The following is a 20791-nucleotide window of genomic DNA, read 5'->3' as shown; positions in this document are numbered from 1 at the left end:
CCACGCCCCAATCCCCTGCCCCAGCCCTGAGCCCCCCCAAACCTGGAACCCCTTCCTGTACCCCAAGCCCCTCATTCCGGGCCCCACCCCAGAGCCTGCACCCCCAGCCCAGAGCCCTGACCTCCTCCAGCACTCCAACCCCCTGCTCCAGACCACAGCCCCCTCCCACACCCTGAACCCCTCATTCCCGGCCCCACCCCACAGCCCTCACCCCTGCACCCCAACCCTCTGCCCCAGCCCTGAGCCCCTCCCACACCCCAAACCTCTCATCCCCAGCTCCATTGCGTTGCAGGCATCGACAATTTTCTTCAACTGGGTCCCCAGAAAAAAGTTTGAAAACCACTGAATAAGGGGACTGGCTCTCTCATCCCCTTCAGGTGCCTGCACTCTATCCCAAAAGAGACAGGTTTGCCTCGTCCAGGGGAAGGGGTGGTATTAGGAGGGACTGAGTGTCTCCACCTACCCCTCTTGGCCAGTGGTCTCGGGAGGAAGGCGGTTCAGAGCCAGGGAATGGTGCCTGGAGTCCAGCACAGCTTGGCCCCTCGCTGGGGATGGCTGATGGCTCCACTCATTGGCCTTGGCGTTTTAAACCCTGGTGAAAGCGCTGGGGCTGCAGCGGGAGGGTGGTGACTGTGCCCACTGTCTACAAACGAGTCCTGGAGGCCATGGGCTGCCAGAGGAGAATGCCCCAGGGGCCCATGCCAGCATGCCCCTTCTCGCTCATGATCCCCGATACCCTGCAGCAACAGGGCAGCTCCTCTCACGCTGCTCACACGCAGCCCGGCCAAGTGGGAGATGCCTTGGCACAAAGGTTCAGCCCCGCTTTGCCTGACATATGGACCTAGCCACATGGATGGGCAAACACTTATACCCACCTGGACCAATCCAGGCACACGCCGAACAGCCCAGACTCATGCACACTCAAACTCCTGGCCACACACACCCACCCATCTACACATACTCAGCCATGCACTCCTACAGCCAGGGACGTGTGTCCATGCCCACACATAGTGCCCTTACACACACACACATACACACAAAGGGGAGTCCTTGCACCCATATGTGCACATGCAGAGTCCATGCATATAGGGAGGGGTGCACACACACATACAGTGTCCATGCATATAGGGAGAGGTGTGCACAGACACACATACACACAGAGTCCATGCATATAGGGAAGGGTGTACACAGACATACATATACACAGTGTCCATGCAAACAGGGAGGGGCATCTAAACACACACACACAGTGTCCATGCCTATAGGGAAGGATGTACACAGACACACATATACAGAGTCTGTGCATATAGGGAGGGGTGTTTACACACACACACACACACACACACACACACACACACACAGTCCATGCATACAGGGAGGGGTGTGTACACACACACAATGGCTATGCATATAGGGAGGGCTGAACACAGACACACACACAGTTTTAAAGCAATAAACTCAAACAACATGGGATTTGTTTTTAAATGGCAAATGGAAAGCCCCAACACTGACAGCTCTTCCCCGCTCACAGCAGGGTTCACAAATAAGCAGCAGATACTGTGAAATGGAGCAAAATTACTTTTTTCTTTAAAAAACAATATAACAGTGCTGCAGAGAGGGGATAATATTTCCATATGTCAGCAAAATCTGGGGGGAAGGACAGTGCATTTTCTATTGACACTCCTGCTGCTCCTTCCTCTGCACACGTACATGCCCCCACAGACCCAGAGAAACAGGTACACATCCCTGCATCCAAGCACACACACACACGCACCTATACACACAGACATGCACATACGCCTGCATCCAGGCATCCAGACATGCATGTGTACACCCAGACATGCACACAATGCCTGCATACAGGGACCCAGATATACACATGTACACCCATACATGCACATACACCTGCATACAGGCACTCAGATATACATGTGTACACTCACACATGCACACACGCCTGCATACTGGCACCCAGACATGCACGTATACACTCAGACATGCACACACACATGCATACAGGAAAAGACAGGTACACACAGATACAAACACACAGCCTTTGGAAATGGCGGATGCTTCATAAGTAAACTCTTCCCTCAGAGCTGGCACCACTGAGGATCTGCTCTTTGATGCCCCAACTGATGCCCAGGGAATGCCACTGCATGCCAAGCAGCAGCAGCTGGTGATGTTCAAGTAAATCCAGGGGCACCATCAGCCATTGCTATGTCACAAGGAACCAACTAAGCACAGCCAGCTGCAGTGAGATCCAGGTGGTCCCATACACCATAGGACCTGCCACCAATAGCTGGGGCATTGGGCATGGTGATGCCACTTAGGAAAACCCTAACCCCCAACCCAAGGGGTTAATCCCCAGCCAACTGTCTATATTCAGAGGACGTGTCTGCTCCAGCTTCTAGATGCTATGACCTTTGTGGGAGGGGGCAGGCAAAGCGTCCTCCCAAAGCAAGGTGCTGCCCACTGCCCGTGTTGAGCACTAGCTCTCATACGCACCTCCAGCACTGGGATAGATTTACAGTGGTGCCAAGAGCAGCAACAGCACAGAGGAATCAAGATGCAAAGGGGAGGGCTGGGCGAGGGGGCAGAGCTGCCAGGCAGACCCGCCAGGGCAACGGGGATGGCTCTGATAATTGCATCCCCACTGATTTCCCCCCAGGCTGAGTCGATGCTGAGGAACAAGGCAAGCCTGATGCTCTGCTGAGTGCTGAACTCCATTCACGCAGTATGGATCCAGGTCCATTAACAAACGCGGAGCGAGACATTGATCCAAGACCCCCGCAAGCAGGACGTGAGCAAAAGGAGCAGCAGCACTGTGGGGAAGATCAACCCTTTCAAACCCCCTCCTCTCTCCCTCCCTGTTCTCAGTGCCTTCACTAAGTCACAGCCATAGAGCTCTGAAAACTCACAGCTCTTCTCTCACGGATCCCAGACTCCAAGCCGTCTCCACTGTATCTCCGTGGGCTTCAGGAGGGCTTCCATCTCTTACACCAGGAATGGATCAGGGCCAGAGCTTCATTTTAGATCCTTGAGGCAGATGTGTTAGACCCACCCCAATCTACAGGTTATGTCACCAGCAACAGATGGGCATCATGGAGTCTCCACTCCACCATGAGGACTCTAAGATTTAGGGTTTTGCAGCTAGCACAAGGGCAGAACGAATAGTACAACTCACAGTTGTTAAACACGGTTTCTGCTACAACACAACATCAAGGAAAAGCTAATGAGACCAAAGTAGAGCAATAACAGCATCCAGGAATCTCCAGCACCCAGACACCAGCTCCCCTCAACTACAGCACCTAAGAATCTGCAATACTGGGATATCCCTGCACCCCCTGGGCTGCACCGAATACTTCCCGTCTGTGCCACCAGGCTAAGGCATCTGACAACCACCAGCACTTAGCCCCAGCTGCACTGACTCTCCTGGCTTCCTGCCCCCAGAACCCTGCCCTTGCACTAGCTCCGATACAGATCCAGCACTGGCATGCTGCCCCCTGAGATTGAAGTAGGTCCAGGTGCCAGAACAGCCGCTCCCAGTTTTGCCAATTAAGGAGGGGACAGCACCTGAGTGCTATAAAGAACGAGGGAGAATCTGAGGGGAGGAGACCTGGTGACAGAAAGACCTGGGAGTGAGGAGACAGGAAGAGGTCTTTGGGGAAAGCCATAGAGAAGCTCCCTGCAGGCTGCCCCTGGAAAGAGTGAAAAATTAGCAGGGAGCCTGTGGAGGGGCTGAGGAGTCAGAGCACCATGGCCAGAGAAGAAAGGAGAGGGCTGAAGATTGAGACCAGTAGCTTGAGATGCCTGCTGTACGCCAGGCCAGGCTGAGAATGCGGCATGGTGAGGAATACTTGAGCCATACTCAAGAGCCGGAGACTAGCAAGGCATGACAGAGCCGTACCGGAGCGCCGGGCCATGGTAAGGGAGCCGTACTGGAGAGCCAGGGCATGGCAAGAGAGGAGGGAGCTGTATCAGAGAGCCCCGCGGGGCATGGCGAGGGAGAAAAGAGCCGTACCGGAGAGCTGGGACATGGCGAAGGAGCCGTACCGGAGAGCCGGGGCATGGCGAGGGAGGAAGGAGCTGTACCGGAGAGCTGGGGCATGGTGAGGGACGAAGGAGCCGTACTGGAGAGCTGGGGAAAGGAAAGGAACACCAGGGCCCTGTTTGACATACTGTCTGAACTATGGTGTTGGGACTGGTTTTGTTAGGGTTTCTGCACACAGGGCTTTCTTTTTTAATCAATTAACCCCACCACAGCCATTAGTCCTCAGAAGACTGTTTGGATATTTCTGGGGATTCTGAAGGAGGGAAACTGAGTCACACTGTGCCTTGACTTGCTGCAGGAGGGCGTCTCATGTGGGAGGCACCTTGTGACAGACGCCATTGCATGACTTCTGCTCTACCACATCCAGCCACCCTTCCTGCACAGACGCTTCTATAACACAGCACAACACCCAGGAATCTGTAACCTAACCCAGGAAAGGACTTTATTCCCCAAATCTATCACAAAGAATAACACGGACCAGCTCCCTGCCACCCCAATCCCCTCCACAAAGGAATATGTCCATTGAAAATACTCAAGGAGGCTGCAATAGATGATGCAAGAGTGTCTTTAGATATGTCAAGCCTGGGACATGGTCTGGCTGGAAACAGGGCGGGAAAGGAGATGGTGGGAACAGACAGAGCAGGCAGCTGGCTGGATCAGACTTCATCTTTGGAGACGAGGATTTGAGTGACAAGTTGAGAGGTTTTATTCTAAGTGACTTTTAAGGGGACTGGAGTCAGACCGGCAACCCTAGACCCTGAAGTTCTCTACCATGGCACAGGGGCAGCAATGCTGGCTTCCCTTTGCTGCCTCTGCCAATATGCCTTTCCCTGACCTGGAAGGAGCATTTTGGGCCCTCAGGGAGTTTGGTGTCCACGGCCTTCACTCCTGGCCTCTCTGTTCAAACTGCTATGCAGGAGGCCGAGTTCCAGCAATGATGGTGATTTCAGTGACGGGGACATCTGCTCCCCAAGGTCTGGATGGCATGGCCCCCACTGCATTTCACACAGCCCAGGCAAGCCGCTAAGAAACTTCAAACTCGGATCAGCTGGGAGCACCACTTTTGTTTCAAAAATCACTTGGAAACAGCGCAAGTGCCAAGCATGTGGCTTGCTCAGCTCTCCAAGGACAGGGGTAATAGACGAGCCCATGCGTTAAAGGACAGAATCACAAAACCCTCCCCTTGAGCCCTCACACCTCAGAGGAAAAGCATTTGCTTTATTACAGATCCCAAAAGCTTAACATCTGTTTCAGGAGGACGATTTTACATTGTATATTTCCATTTCCCATGGAATAAAACCACTGTCGGTTCTTTGGTGCCAGTCAATGTGTCTTTATACAGTGGAGAACCAGGGAGACAGGCAGAGGGAGAACATGTGTTACACACACACACACACACACATCCACAGCTCATGCAGAGAGCTCACCACGCATTTATACACATGCAGCCTGGAAGAACATTTCACTGCTCATCAAACAGACTGCACCCCCAGCTCTCTGCTACAGCACACAAGTGGGTGGAAGGCTCCTGGGGAACAGCTCCTAGCTACGCTCCCCCTTAGTGTAGCTGTCCTTCTTTATAACAATCGGAACATCTGTCTTCAGAGGAGAAGGGAGCAGGGCTCAATGGGAATCGGTGACTGAAATCTCTTGGCTAGAGAGAAAGAAAACAGGACAGATCAGTTCCTCCTAACTAAAGGGGAGGAAGCTGGAAGGACTCTGGTTTATTCTTCACCCTTCTCTTTCTCCAGAGCAGTGGGCTCCTTAGCCCACTTGGCCTTTGTGGTCTCCGGCTCTTCGGCATAGCTCAGGTCAGAAGGCTGCCCTGCTGACCCATCGCTGTTGCCTTCCAGATCCAGCTCCTCGAAGGAGGAGCCGCTGGCCCCTGACTCGCTGTAGCTGTGCTCGCTGCGATTGTCCGCCTCATCCCGCCCGCGGCCAGCTGTGAAGGGAGACAGGATGGAGGTGGCCACTGAAGTCTCTCTGCTGTCGGTCGTGGCCTCCAGGCTGATGGAGCTCGTCTCGCTCAGGGTGTCAGCCCCTTTTGAAGAGAAGAGGAGCAGGTTAACATGGAGGGGAAGGAGAGAGCAAGGCAGAGCTGGTAGAGTGCAGGGCTGAGCACAGCAGCGAAGAGAAGGCTGTTGCTACATCTCTATCCTTGAAGACCTCATTCACCTTGTTGCTCCACTGCCCATCCCCCCACTGAAGAAACTTCCCAGACAGAGATCCCCATCAGTAAGAGATCTGCCAATCAGATTAACCCCAGAAAAACTATGCGACTCCTCTAGTCTTTCCCCCAGGGAGGGGCAGGGCAAAGGAATCATGCGAAAGGAATCAATAACTGTCTCAGCTGCAGAAAACACCAGAGAGTGTACATTGCTATATTATCACCTCACTCGGCTCCATCCCAAACTCCTGGGGACTGGGTGGGAGGTTATGACTGGTATGTGGCTTCCAGAGGCCATCTCCATTGTATTCTGGTGTTTCTATTGTACTCATTCCAGACTGGACCATTAGGAGGACAAAGTAGAGATAAAAGGTTCTAACCCACCTGAACTGTCCCCTGTGAAGTCCTTTGGCCCATCAACACTCACTATAAAGCACCAAAATATAGAGTGTGCATGGTAGTAACCAGCTACAAAGTCCGGTGCTGATGTATGAGCTCACATTCCCAGAGTAGCATTAATTCGCACACAGTGAACATGCTGGACAAGGTACATTTAACCCTTAGAGCTTCAGGAAGAGACCAGTGACCTGTGATAACTTGTTCTAGTCTTTCTCCTTCACTACGTCCTGCTCCAGCCCAAGCTCCATCCCTCCTCCTTCCCTGTTCCAAATGATATCCCCATTCAACATCCTAGCCTCTCCTATGCCCCCTCCTCCCTATCAGCATCAAGAGAGCCCTTCTGCCTCCTCCCCAGGCAAGCAGAGCCGTCTGCTCTTTAGACTCCTTCTTACACAGGCCAGCCTCGGAGCTGGATACTGCTGCCCTGGCTCAAGGCTAGCATGCCCCTGATGTGAGCTCCCTGCCCCATGCAGGTTCCTCAGTGGGACTGAGGCGAGGAAAAGCAGGGCTGGCTAGCATGGACAGGAGGCATCACTGTGTAGGACATGCTCCACCTTAGCGAGTTGAGCAGGCCCCTCCCTTTTCTCAGCCACAGACTCCTCCCCCTCCTTGGCACAGGACCCCTAACACCTCACCTCTCAGGAAACTGGTCACACTGCAGATGCAAAACACCTCAGGACTATCCCATAAGGGTTAACAGTCGAATTGGGAAGCCCCAAAACCACGCCAGCGCAGAGCCATGAGTAGGCATTCCTAGGAGAACCTGAACTTTGGCCTTTCTTTGAACCACTCTGTGTTTACATCGGCCATCACAATGTTGCATTAACATAGTTGTTTGCATTTCATTTCCCTGGATTTTTTTAAGCCAAAAAGGAAATGACAACATTGCTGTGGCATTATGGGCGTGCTTTCTACAGCTCCATTCTCTGCACCCTTAGATGAGATGCACATGACCCAGAACTGGGGAGAAGCAACAGTTATGCTTTTCCACATGGTAAGCAACAGCCCTGTCTGCAGAGACAGGGCTAGCCCTCCCTGTGTCCCCATGGATGCTGCAGTGCAGAGTGAAATGACTGCACCGCAGAGGAACACACCTAAATGCCAGCTGAGACACTGTATGCTGCCGGGGCATGAATGCAAATGTGGAACTTCTCAGAACTTCATCCTCTTCAAAATGAGTGAAAGTCACTCTCATTGGATGGCTGGGTGACAGAACAGTGTGAAGAGTGATCTGGATCTCAGGCCTTGTCTACTTGGGGAAACTGACCAGTGTAGCTACTGCAGAATAAGCTAGTCTGGAACAGCTGCCTGTCTGAACACACTAGTCCAGAATAAAAGTGATTTCATAGTTACTCCAGAAGAGCTAAAGCTGGTCAATTTCCCCATATGGACAAGGCCTCAGCCTAGTCCGGAGTAGGCAGGTGCCCACATCACCAAAACCATGGCATTGATTGTTGCTCTTGTAGGAATATCTAAGAGGAGTTAGAACAGCCTCAATGCTTCCAACCCTGCAGCATGGACTCTCCCAGGTCCACCCATGACCCAGGCTTTGTAAAATGTCTGCTCCCAAGGACTCATCAAAGGAAAGCATATTTCTATCACCCTCTACTGCCCGGAATGTGTCAGCACAGCTCCCTTCTACTTTCTCACTTCCCTCCCCTAACTGAGGTGATGCAACTGCTTCTTAGATGTCTGTATACTAATGCAAGAAGTAGGGGGAATAAGCAGGAAGAACTCGAAATGCTAGTAAATAACACAGCTATGACATAGTTGGCATCACAGAGACTTGGTGGGATAATATGCATGACTGGAATATTGGTATAGAAGGATACAGCTTGCTCAGGAAGGACAGGAAGGGGGAAAAGGGAGGAGGTGTTGCCTTATATAGTAAAAATGTACACACTTGGACTGAGGTTGAGATAGAAATAAGAGACAGACTTGTTGAAAGTCTCTGGATAAGGATAAAAGGAGTAAAAGCAAGGGTGATGTCATGGTAGGGGTCTACTACAGACCACCAAACCAGGAAGAAGAGGTGGATGAGGCTTTTTTTAAACTACTAACAAAATCACCCAAATCACAAGCCTTGGTGGTGATGGGGGACTTCAACTACCCAGACATCTGTTGGGAAAATAACACAGCAGGGCACAGATTATCCAACAAGTTCTTAGAATGCATTGGAGACAATTTTTTATTTCAGAAGCTGAAGGAAACTACTAGGGGGGAGGCTGTTCTAGATTTGATTTTGACAAATAGGGAGAAACTGGTTGAGAATTTGAAAGGGGAAGGCAACTTGGGCGAAAGTGATCATGAAATGGTAGAGTTCATGATTCTAAGGAATGGTAGGAGAAAGAACATCACAATAAAGACAATGGATTTCAAGAAGGCGGACGTTAGCAAACTCAGAGAGTTAGTAGGTAAAATCCCATGGGAAGCAAGTCTAAAGGGAAAAACAATTGAAGACAGTTGGCAGTTTTTCAAAGAGACATTATTAAGGGCGCAAACCAAACTATCCCACTGCGTAGGAAAGATAGGAAGTATGACAAGAGACCACCCTGGATTGGCTTAACCAGGAGATCTTCAATGATCTAACACTCAAAAAAGAGTTCTACAAAAAGCGGAAACTCTGTCAAATTACAAAGGATGAATATAAACAAATAACACAAGTACGTAGGGACAAAATTAGAAAAGCCAAGGCACAAAATGAGATCAAACTAGCTAGGGACATAAAAGGAAACAAGAAAACATTCAACAAATACATGAGAAGCAAGAGGAAGACCAAGGACAGAGTAGGCCCATTACTCAATGAGGGGGAAAGACAATAACAGAAAATGTGGAAAAGGCAGAGGTGCTTAATGACTTCTTTGTTTCAGTTTTTACCAAGAAGGTTGGTGGCAATTGGATGTCTAACATAGTAAATGCCAGTGAAAATGAGGCAGGATCATTGTCTAAAATAGGGAAAGTCACCAGGGCCTGATGAAATGCATCCCAGAATACTCAAGGAGCTGACTGAGGAGATATCTGAGCCATTAGCAATTATCTTTGAAATGTCATGGAAGACGGGAGACATTCCGGAAGACTGGAAAAGGGCAAATATAGTGCCCATCTATAAAAAGGGAAGTAAGGACAACCTGGGGAATTACAGACCAGTCAGCTTAACTTCTATACCCGGAAAGATAATGGAGCAAATAATTAAGCAATCAATTTGCAAACACCTAGAAGATAATAAGGTGATAAATAATAATTAGCATGGATTCGTCACGAACAAATCGTGTCAAACCAACCTGATAGCTTTCTTTGACAGGGTAACAAGCCTTGTAGATTGGGCGGGGAGTGGTAGATGTGGTATATCTTGACTTTAATAAGGTTTTTGATACTGTCTCTCATGACCTTCTCGTAAACAAATTAGGGAAATACAACCTAGATGGAGCTATTATAAGTTGGGTGCATAACTTGTTGGAAAATTCTTCCCAGAGAGTAGTTATCAGTGGTTCACAGTCATGCTGGAAGGGCATAATGAGTGGGGTCCCGCAGGGATTGGTTCTGTGTCCGGTTCAATATCTCCATCAGTGATTTAGATAATGGTATAGAGAGTACACTTATAAAGTTTGCGGACGATACCAAGCTTGGAGGGGTTGCAAGTGCTTTGGAGGATAGGATTAAAATTCAAAATGATCTGGACAAACTGGAGAAATGGTCTGAAGTAAATAGGATGAAATTCAATAAGGACAAATACAAAGTACTCCACTTAGGAAGGAACAATCAATTGCACACATACAAAATGGGAAACGACTGCCTAGGAAGGAGTACTGCATAAAGGGATCTGGGGGTCATAGTGGACCACAAGCTAAATATGAGTCAACAGTGTAACGCTGTTGCAAAAATAGCAAACATCATTCTGGGATGTATTAGCAGGAGTATTGTAAGCAAGACACGAGAAGTAATTCTTCCGCTCTACTCCACACTGATTAGGCCTCAACTGGAGTATTGTGTCCCGTTCTGGGCACCACATTTCAGGAAATATGTGGAGAAATTGGAGAAAGTCCAGAGAAGAGCAACAAAAATTATTAAAAGTCTAGAAAACATGACCTCTGAGGGAAGATTGAAAAAATTGGGTTTGTTTAGTCTGGAGAAGAGAAGACTGAGAGGGGACATGATAGCAGTTTTCAAGTACATAAAAGTTTGTTACAAGGTGGAGGGAGAAAAACTGTTCTTCTTAACCTCTGAGGATAGGACAAGAAGCAATGGGCTTAAATTGCAGCAAGGGTAGTTTAGGTTGAACATTAGGAAAAACTTCCTAACTAAACACCGGAATAAATTGCCTGTGGAGGGTGTGGAATCTCCATCATTGGGGATTTTTAAGAGCAGGTTCCAAACACCTGTCAGGGATGGTCTAGAGAATACTTAGTCCTGCCTTGAGTGCAGGGGACTGGACTAGATGACCTCTCAAGGTCCCTTCCAGTTCTATGATTCTTCAGCTGACTGGTCAGAGGTCTAGTGTTTGAAGCAGCAGATTACAACCAATCAAAAGCACCATAGTTGGCACTGCTATCTAAGGCACTCTGCAAGCTTTAGTTAAACCTCGCAATATCCCGGGGGGTGGGGTGGGGTGTGTGGAGGCACCAAGCGGGGAAATGACTTGCCCAGGACCCCAGAGTAAGTCAGTGGCAGAGCTAGGAGTGGAGTCCAGGCTACCTGGCACCCACTGCTCTGTTCCGCCACAAGACCTTGCTTCTCCCACAAGCTCTGTTCTTGATGCCCCACCTGTGTGACCAGCTGACAAGCCTGGTGCGTGCAAGGTCACTAACTGATGCAGCTGGGCACTGCACAGAGTGTGGAAATATACCCGTCACTATGCACTGAGCACGGGGTGAGGCCGGCCAGTCCTCAGGACACGGTGTATTGGCCTGAGTGTGTGTGCCCCACTGCCCTTGACTGGAGGGAATTTGCCTGGCTAAGCTACTGATGCTGCTCCTTGGGCTCTGTTCCCAGAGGTGGGAAGCCCTGTGCTTGGCTCCTCACGTTACATAGGTCGTCTGTGGATCTTGACTGATCTTCTAGGGGAGGCCAGCTGTGCAGCTGGTGTTCAGGGTTGGTTTGAAAGACCGGCACAGGAGGTCACCTCTTCCTTCTCGAAACACGGCTTGAACACCTTAGTGAAATGAACAGTGATCTCACTGAAATCCCTAGCATTCATCCATGCAGCTGCTGCTAGATCTGTCATGGGCTGCCCACACAGCCCTGCCAACGCCCCTCAATCTCACTGCAGCCTCTCCCACCCCAGCTATTCAACCCTGGGGCCCCCCAAGCCAGAAATCTTGGCAGCGCAGACTTAGGCTCCTGTGAGGTGGCAGTAATTCTGAGTTACTGGGCTTGGCAGCTCCCTTCTCCCTCTCTCCTCCTCCAGCTTGCACAAAGAGACGCTGCTGTAGGAACAGAAAGCTCCCACCTGCCCTGGAGCCATGAGCACTTTCAAAGGCTCTGTTCATTCCTGGGATGCATATCCGCATTAGGTCCGGCTCCCCGCACTTCCACTAAAGCAGGCTCCCTCCTCTCCCCCGTGCAGGGGACAGCGCCATTTGTATTTCAGTAACCCAGTGTGCCTAATGCTTTCCCCGTCTCTGGGCAGTCCGAAGAGGACAATAACGGTTTCATGGTACTGCTGCCCTCTCCTTTCGCTCCAGTTCTCTAAGTGCAGGCCCTTTCAGCCATGGCGCCGCCCTTGGAGAAGAATCCTGCACGTGCACATCCATGGAGCACTGTGATGCCTGCCCCAGATGGCGTCCTGCCCCCATACCAGGATGCTATGCCTTGCCATACAGAAGGGGCAAAAAGGGAAGGTACAAAGGAATAGATCAGGTGTGGGGGGGGGCACTGCATGACTTCTAGTATTCCAGGGCACATCCGTTAGGGCAGACAGACGTGGGGAGAGTTTTGGGGGACAGCCGGGGGCATACTCATACTACAGTCTACATACTCATCCGGGCCTTGATGCCCATTGCTGGCAGCAATAATTATATACAACAAAACTATGTTCAAAATCTATTATTAAGGTGATAAAGTCAAGCACTTAAGAGCTGGGAAATAGGAAAGTGTCAGAGTGCCCTCCTTGTGTTGACTTTATGATAGTCTTTAATCACACGATTACACACTCTTTTCCTGCAGGACCTCACCTCCTTTGTTGCAGGTGTTGGAAGGTGTGCAGTGAATGAGGCAGGGGACGGTATCTCAAACTGGGTACCTAACCATCGAGGCACCCCAAATTAGGGGGCATGTCTACAAATTCTAGCCTCAGTCTCTGTGCCTCATTTTCCCAGCTATAAAGGTATGGGGGGGATGATAATCATACTTTTCTATCACACACATGAGTCGGGAAAATAAATTCATTAATGTTTGCGAGGCCCTCAGATATTAGAGTGCTGAGCTCCAGAGAGAAGCCCATGAGAAATGAATAATCACAGATTGTATGTGGATGGTGCGTAAGAAGGAAGGTAAAGGACCACTCATTGCATGAGGAGGGTAAAAAAGAAACTGGGATCCTGTGGAAAAAATAGAATGTGATCATGTAAGTAAAGACTGTAGTATATGCACAAGGGGCAGAGTTAAGGGTACATGGGCAACCTTAGTTCTGGCAATTCCCTATTTTTGAGTGCTTGATTTTGTAACCTTAACATTCTTTTAACACAATTTTGTTGAATGCTATTTTTTACACACACACCCCCATACACACATTCCAGAATGTACCAATATGTATATTAGTTTGAGGGGATCTCAGGGCAGAAGCTCAGCGTATATAGAGTAAATGTGAAAGTTATAAAAGCAAAGATTGGGTAAAATTGACAACTCTGCCATGTGTCTGGGTCAAGTGGGCTGCTCTCTGCTGGTCTGCTCCTATCAGCATCCACAGCCAGACATAGTCCCACATCCTCTTCTCCCCCTCCAACTCTGCAGCCATGAACCTGCTCAGCCCATCCTGCTGCAGTCACCTAAGAACCCCCAGCCATTTCCCCAGCTAATACTTCCCCCATGACGCCAAGCTAGAAGCATGAGGGCTCTGGCACCAGGAGCAGGAAGAGACATGGATCCTTAAAGAGTCTCCCCAGCCTGGGCCGCTTTCTCTGCATTGAGCAGGCACTGTCGATGCAGGATCAATTAAACGAATGGACTCAGAGATCATGGCTTGGTCTGGGGCCACCTGAGGGGCTCGGAGAAATTCAGCCCCTCTCACAAGCCCAGTGAGTCTGGACAATGCTTCCCTTTTGTTTCCTTCCTTCAGCTCCACCCACGCCAAGTTCCCCTGGCAGCAGGGAGGCGGGAGACCATGCAACCCTCACTCTATGCTGCTCCTTTGGTCAATTGAGGGGGATGATGTCCCGGGTCACTGGCAAATGGCTAGGTATGTCATGCCACCTGAACTGCCAGAGAGCTGGGGGCTGGGCTGTGCACAGGATACGCCACCACCAAGGGCTCATTACATCCTCCTCTTTTGACTAAGCATAAAGTTTCCTATTCCCTGTTACTCCTCCCAGTGGGGCTCACAGGACAGCTCTGGCCCCTTCCAAGCACAGATTGCCACTGTTTGCTGGATTCCCGAGCACCCAGCTTGGAGCAAGGCTGGGAATCCAAACAAGGAGGCTGCCCATGAGCCCTCAGCGATTATCAAAATCTTGGTCCTGACTTTTAGCTTAAAACCCCAGAAAAATCTGCAGTAAAATCTCAGGGGTGAGCACATGCCTGCCTCTGAGCCCTGCGGGCATGGCTTGGCACAGGGCACAAAAGAAAAGAAGTGTAGCAGGCTCTAAGTAGAGTCCATATTAAAAAACAACAACAACAACCCTGTGCAATTGGCAGATTCAGTTTAGGGCAGGAATAACAGGGGGGCTGTATGTCAGGATAGAGTGGCACTGGCAGAGCTGTGCGGGGAGCCCAGAACCGGAGCAGCGGGCAGTCGAAGGGCAGGGCTGAGTGGCAGGGGCAGAGCTGTGCGGGGAGCCCGGGACCGGAGCAGCAGGCAGGCGAAGGGCAGGGCCTAGGGCCACTGGCAGAGCTGTGTGGGGAGCCCAGGACTGGACCAGCGAGGCTGAGCGTGCAGCGTTCAGGTCAAGACTGCAGTGCATTGACACAGCTGTAGCAGGAAGCTTGCATAGAGCCTGTCTTTTCTTTGCCAGTCTCCAGGCAGAGCTAGTAGCGTCTCACAGCCACAAGCACAGCACCGACTCGTCTTAAAATGCTGTTTTGCTTTGCACATCTGTCATGTGAAGCCAGCAATGTTCTTTCCAAATGAAATTCCACAGGTAATTGCTGCCCAAGGAGACTGGTGCCCGCTGGAAAACTACAGAGAGGCAAGGGGAGGGAGGGAGCTATTAGGACAGCAGAGTACTGAGCGCAGGCAATACATGTCCCCGATTCCTGGGAGAGAGCTGTGAGCACAAGCAGCAACGTATCTCCTTTCCTGGGGCAGGGGTGTCTGCCAAGCCCTGGAAGTACAAAAATACTTAGCAACAAACACACTCTAGGAGATGGGACCCTGAGCGATTCATGCTTGTAGGACTCTCAGGCAGGCACTTGGAGAGGGGCTGAGACCCAGCAGAACTCATTTCATATGGAAGCCCAGGGCAGCCAGCCAACTAGCCACTCGGAGATGCGCTGAGAGGCAGCAAAATGCTCGACACAGAAGCGAGCAGTCTGCCAGGAGGAGAAGGGCTGAGACAAACGTGGGCAGACGATTAATTTTGCCAATTAATTTTGCCAATTTCCACCAAGAAGAAAAAGTTACAACAAAAATCATCATCACAATCGAGCCCTTATGGGTCCCTTTGCCTCTGAATAGCATGCTGGCTCTAGTCCATTGCCGTCAGGCCCCGAATGACACTTGAGAACTCTTAGCCTGCTCTGATTCTGAGCCGCATCCCCAGATTACTGTCTCCACAATCGCGCGGCCTCATCCCCAGATCGCCATCTCTACCATGTGTCCCCTTCCCCAGCCCTCCGTCTCCACCATCTGCATCTCCAGTCCCTCCCACCTCCATCTCCATGATCTGTGTCCCCATCTCCAGGTTGCCACCTCTGCATCCCAAATCCCAGTCCCTGGATCACTTTCTCAGTCATTTGGACAACAACACCATTAAAAAGCTGAGAAAGACACAAGTGTGCCAGGCTAAAAACAGACTTAGTGCTGTCACCAGGGCAACTGGCTGGATGACAAAACCTGTCTGGAAAAAATCAATCATTGTTAATTATGACATCAGTCTGAGTTGTGACAACAGCATCCAACAGGGGCCTATAGGGAAGGGGCAGACTGCCTGTGTACTAGAGCAATCCCGTGTAGATTTTTCCATTTTAGAGTCTATCCCACTCCTTCACTTTGAGGAACCTTCCTCCAAGGGACTCCTGAACCAACACTGACACTCCATCAACAACCACAAACCTAGAGCTCTTCCTCCAAGCTGGTCTTGTGACTAAGCCTAGGGGCTTTCCCAGCTCTGCCACAGCCTCAACATGTGACCTTGGAGAAGTCATTTTGTCAGCTGCAAAATGGGGATAATAATATACATAACCTAAGAGGGGGCATGAGACTTAATTCATTAATTTTTATAAAGTGCTTTGAGATCCTCAGATGGAAGGCACGAGAGCAGCGCTATGTGTGATCCTAAATTCTCCTTAGACTGTAATGCGCAGATCCTCAAAGGTATTTAGGCTCCTAACTCCCTTTGAAATCAATGGAGGTTAGGCACCTAAATCCTTTTGAGGAGCTGCTGGAGCATGGACCATTGGCCCTGACTCTCCTCACGTTTACACCAGTTTTACTCCAATGTAAATCCACCAAGTTCAGTGAAGCTACTCCTGATTTACTTGGCAAGAGAGGAGAACCAGGCCCCTGTGTGTGTGTGTGTCAAGGGCCACGCACATTGATGGTGTTGTCAATAACATTACTGAGGATGGTAATGATCCCTGGCAGTTGTTAACATCCACTCCAGCTCCCTCTTCTCCAAGCAGAGCAAAGAACAGTCCAAGGCGCATGTGTAAACCTCGGTGCATAGCGACTCCAGCAAGGAGGAAGGAAACTAATGGAGATCTCTCTCCCTGTATGCACACTAACCCCCCGGGCTGGAAATGCCGCTGTCGTGGTGATCTGATAGATATACAGCCTCTCCCAAGACTCTCAGTGTTTTACAGGATTACAGTCTATATCCACCCAAGGATCACCGCACACCACCCACCTCCAGGCTGGGATGGAGCAGGTGCTTAGCAGCACCCAGCCACACCACACTGCAATTTAGGGAAAGGAAGGGAAGTAGCTCATCAAATTCAAGTAGCAGGGAGAGTTTAAGGAAGCAGAATGCAGTTACTCAAACTGCAAATGTGCAAGGGGCAAGACTGGAAATATTACTGATCACGACTTACCAGCACTTAGCACCAAAGCAGAGTGCCCCACATGCACTGGCTCAGGAGTGACTAAAAGGGCAGAGCGCCACCTACTGCATTGCCACCACTGCTGCCTGCAGCAGCCTCACTTTCCTTGAGGATCTCCCACCAGCCCCTGCCATGAGCCGGGAGAACCTGCGGTATCTGAAGAGATCGCAGCCCAAGGTGGCCTGGCTGCAGGTGTGGATTTAAAAATAATAATCGGGGGGGGAGGGGAAGGGGTAAAAGAACTGGCAGATGGTTCAAAGAAGGGATGAAAATCAGCTGAAATTGATTTTTCTTTTTTCCAGCTGAAAGACAGGGGCTGAGCAGCTGCGGAAGAGGGTGGCATAATCGAATATTTTTCCAAAAACTCCACTAAACTGTCATACGCTCTTGCAGTTTTCCCTTTCCCATGGCTGCTGATTACCAAGGGAATCACATGGCAGCTTCTGATCAGCCTCCTCCCCATTCATGCAGTGAGGGAAGTGGTGCAGATGGGACTGAGTGCCAGGCCCAGGAGAAGGTTTCCTGACCCAGTTCCGTGCTCAGTCCTGTTCCCGCTAATCAAGAGATTCCTGCTTTGAACAAGGAACTGGCATCACGACTACAGAGCGCTGAGGAGACCTGTGGGACTGGGGTCTCTCTCTTTGCTAACATGTTCTTGCTGCAGATCTCCTTCCTTTAGTCCATGCTCCCTCCCCATTCAGTGGCCAGCCTGCCAAAGGCATCGTGCCTCTGTCTTCTGGGAGGGGTACGACTGACCTACTGACCTGTGTCGGGTCACTGATATAGCAGAGAGGACCTACGCTTCCCCTATTCTCAGGCCCTGTCTGCTTCGCTCGCCATCCTCCCTCCCCCCCAACACACCCACAATCTCCTCCCGTGAACCAGACGGCGCTGAAGTTGTGAGATTATTTCCTGACGAACAACATGTTTTTTAACTTAGCGGAAATGTAGTTTCTGTGTCGAGGTGACTTGATCTTGTAGGAAAAGCATTACACCTGTCTGGGTTTTCCCCCTTGAATGAATGAATGTTTATCAGGCACTTCTCATTCTGGGATCTCTCAGCACTTTGCAGCTTCTGTCTGGCTCAGTGCACATTCACCTGCTGAAATGGAAACACCTCTGAGGTGTTCTACCCCTCTCTTCTGCTTTGGGGAAGGGGGAGGAGGGGAGAGGGGAAGAAGAGTGAGGGCTTCTTTTCCCAGAATTATGCCTGGGATGGGAGATCCAGGCTGAGACCTTGCAGAACTCATTTCACACCAGGTGTTCTGGGCAGTTAAATGCCTAATAGAAAAGAGACTGAGATCACCACAAACTCATTTCATGCAGAGTTAAAACAAGGATTGATCTAATAGCCCGGGTGTTAAGATGTCCCCATTGCCTCTGTGTGAATTTGTTGCTGGCAGGAATCTTTCTACAGGTCTGAGCACAGAACTGGTTCAAGAAGCTTTCTCCTGGGCCTGGAGCTCATTGTGCAGCCAGGATCAATGAAGGTCACAGCATCTCAGCACCTTGACTTAAAGAGGTCCTTGATGAGGAAACACCACAAATGCCCTAGTCCTGGAATGATCAAACTAGACAGATTGCTCTACTGCAGCGGTTATCACACGCTGGGCCATGTAGCACTGGTGGTAGCAGGCTGCAGGTAGACAGTAGGCAGGTTGGTTTGAAGTACAGGGTCGTGCCCAGAATCCATTCTCACTGCACTGATTACCATGACCAAGGTAGCATGCCAAGGACTTCTAAGTTTTAGGTGAGAGAAATGAGGTCTCTCAGTCTGAGAGCTGCTGCTCTACAGGGTCCTGTGTGGCCAAGCGTCCTGATTCTGGTCTCAGTGAACTTGGGAACCACTTTGTCTGCAGGGCTCCTGATACTGGACTGGCTGGTCAGATTCTTCACCGGCCGTGTGGCCTTCTTCAATTCCAAGAAAGGGAAGAACAATGAAAGGAAAAAGCAAGAAAAAACGTCCTAGTTCTCTGAGGTCAGCAGTGCTGTGTTTCACAGAGTGCTGTAGACTAGCGGAGGGTCAGACCTGCACCCACCGCTCTCTGCACTGAATACCCTGTCACTGCACACCAGGTGCAGGCTCCCTGGAATCACGGATGACAAGTTCCCAAGGGAGAATCTCTCAGAGTCCTCCCTGGGGACCAGCTGGGGCAGCGGGATGAGAGGATGAGCCTGGGCTGGCACATGCAGAATTAACACAGCTCTCCTCTGAAAGGCTCACATCCCAACGTCCGCCTGTTCCCTTTGGCTTTGTGGCTGATTATGAATTTTCATGCTCTCTGTGTGAATGGGCAGGACTTGGAAAGGCCAATTTGGTTACTTTAATAGTATCTGCAAAATGAGCGTGTCCCCACAGGCTTGAGATAGAGAGGGACTGTGCCAGTTTCTCAGCCCAGCAGCCTCCAAATGCACTTCTCTCCTGCCCTCCTCTGCCCTCCCAGTCCTGGGCCCCTGCACAGCACTGCCAATGCCCCTCATTCCTGCTCACCCAGTGCTGGGCCTGGCCTTATCAGATAGAGCCAACCACTCAAACTGCTTTATAGGCTTGGGATTTCCACGAATTTCCACTCCGGATTAGCCTGGGGTGCCTGGCTCATTTCACTTGTTAATTTATCCAGATGTCAACCGGGGGGGCTCTCCCCTGTTGTATGAAATCCATTGCATAACCAAGAGGAGCGTTTACTTTGCTCAGGGAGCGGTTGTGTAAGCAGCCACCATGAACTAAAGGAAGAAAAGAGGAGAGAGAAAGTGCCAGCCTCAGAAGAGAAAAGCATTAATAAAGTTTACCCAAGGTTTCAGGCTCCAGTGTGCTGCTCCACCGTTCCGTAACCCACAGCAGCCGCATCTCTCTGTTCCATACCGAGGGCGACAGGAAATAGCTTCACATACCCTATAGCCAGGCATTTACTTTTCCAGCTCTCTATCGCTTCCAATCATGTTTGAACAGACTCAGCCAGCCACTCCGGCAGACTCCTCCCGTTCTGTGGAGGGCCCTGCATGTGCCGCCTGCTGCCCCGAGTGAAGAGAGACAGTGACAGAAAAGCCCAAGGGTGGGCAGGGGATGGGCCACTGGGTTGCTGTGGGATCCCCGCAACAGTGGGGCAGTTGCTGTGAACCTGGGCAGGTGACCCCTGGAGGAATCACTCCAGTGGATTTACAGCAGGAGGGTCGGCTAGAACGTAGCTATCACGGAACTAGTGGATGGGGGTTGGTTGAGGCAGGATGACCAGTCTCTTTGGAAGTCCAGGCTTCTTCTGGGAGTGGCAGAATCTTCCCTCATTTCACTGGTACCAAGATTTTAGTGCTCAGCACATCTTCTGCCCAGGGTATTCAATCCCCAGACACCTTCAAATCTGTAACAAACACCCAGTCAACTCAGGTACCACCCATGGTACCACCATCTCCTGCTTGAGTCAGACAGCCTCAATCAACAATTCCTCCTAGCCCTGCAAGGACTTTGCTGCAGCCTAACATTCTCTCTACTGCCCTCCTGACTCTCTCTGCCCTCTTTGCTATGCCCCACATACCCGCCCCCCGGCTAGTGCAAGGACACCTCCTCTGCAACTCCAGGCTTGCATCAGCTCTTTGCTTCCTCAACTTCCCATCTCATTTGTGAAGCGTTATTTGCCTCCTACATCACTGCCTGTTAATCTCTCTCCTTCTGTCACTATTGCATTTAACACCAGAAAGCATACAGAGTTTGCATGAGAGAGGCTGGACTAAATAAAGCCGAGTAGTGTTGTGGTACTGGCACTCGA

General features: G+C 50.5%; 1 protein-coding gene and 1 long non-coding RNA gene across 2 annotated transcripts in view; both read right to left on the bottom strand.

Annotated features, from left to right (window-relative positions):
* Window positions 1-1463: 1463 nt before the first annotated feature.
* On the bottom strand, window positions 1464-3912 carry LOC122466476. Its single transcript, XR_006292000.1, has 2 exons — window positions 2010-3912; window positions 1464-1957 (listed from the first exon to the last, which is right to left on the bottom strand). It is a non-coding gene; the product is annotated as an uncharacterized LOC122466476 (long non-coding RNA).
* A 1325-nt stretch (window positions 3913-5237) lies between these two features.
* TEX264 (testis expressed 264, ER-phagy receptor) overlaps window positions 5238-20791 on the bottom strand; it is a 126566-nt gene continuing 111012 nt past the window's right edge. The window contains exon 6 of the mRNA XM_037905330.2: window positions 5238-6095. Coding sequence (XP_037761258.1) covers window positions 5779-6095 — 317 coding nt within the window. The 3' untranslated portion in view covers window positions 5238-5778. The remainder of the gene's footprint in view (window positions 6096-20791) is intronic.

The sequence above is a fragment of the Chelonia mydas genome, chromosome 7 (genome assembly GCF_015237465.2).
Source record: "Chelonia mydas isolate rCheMyd1 chromosome 7, rCheMyd1.pri.v2, whole genome shotgun sequence".
In the NCBI taxonomy this organism is placed as follows: domain Eukaryota; kingdom Metazoa; phylum Chordata; order Testudines; family Cheloniidae; genus Chelonia; species Chelonia mydas.
This window is presented reverse-complemented; position numbering and strand designations above follow the sequence as displayed.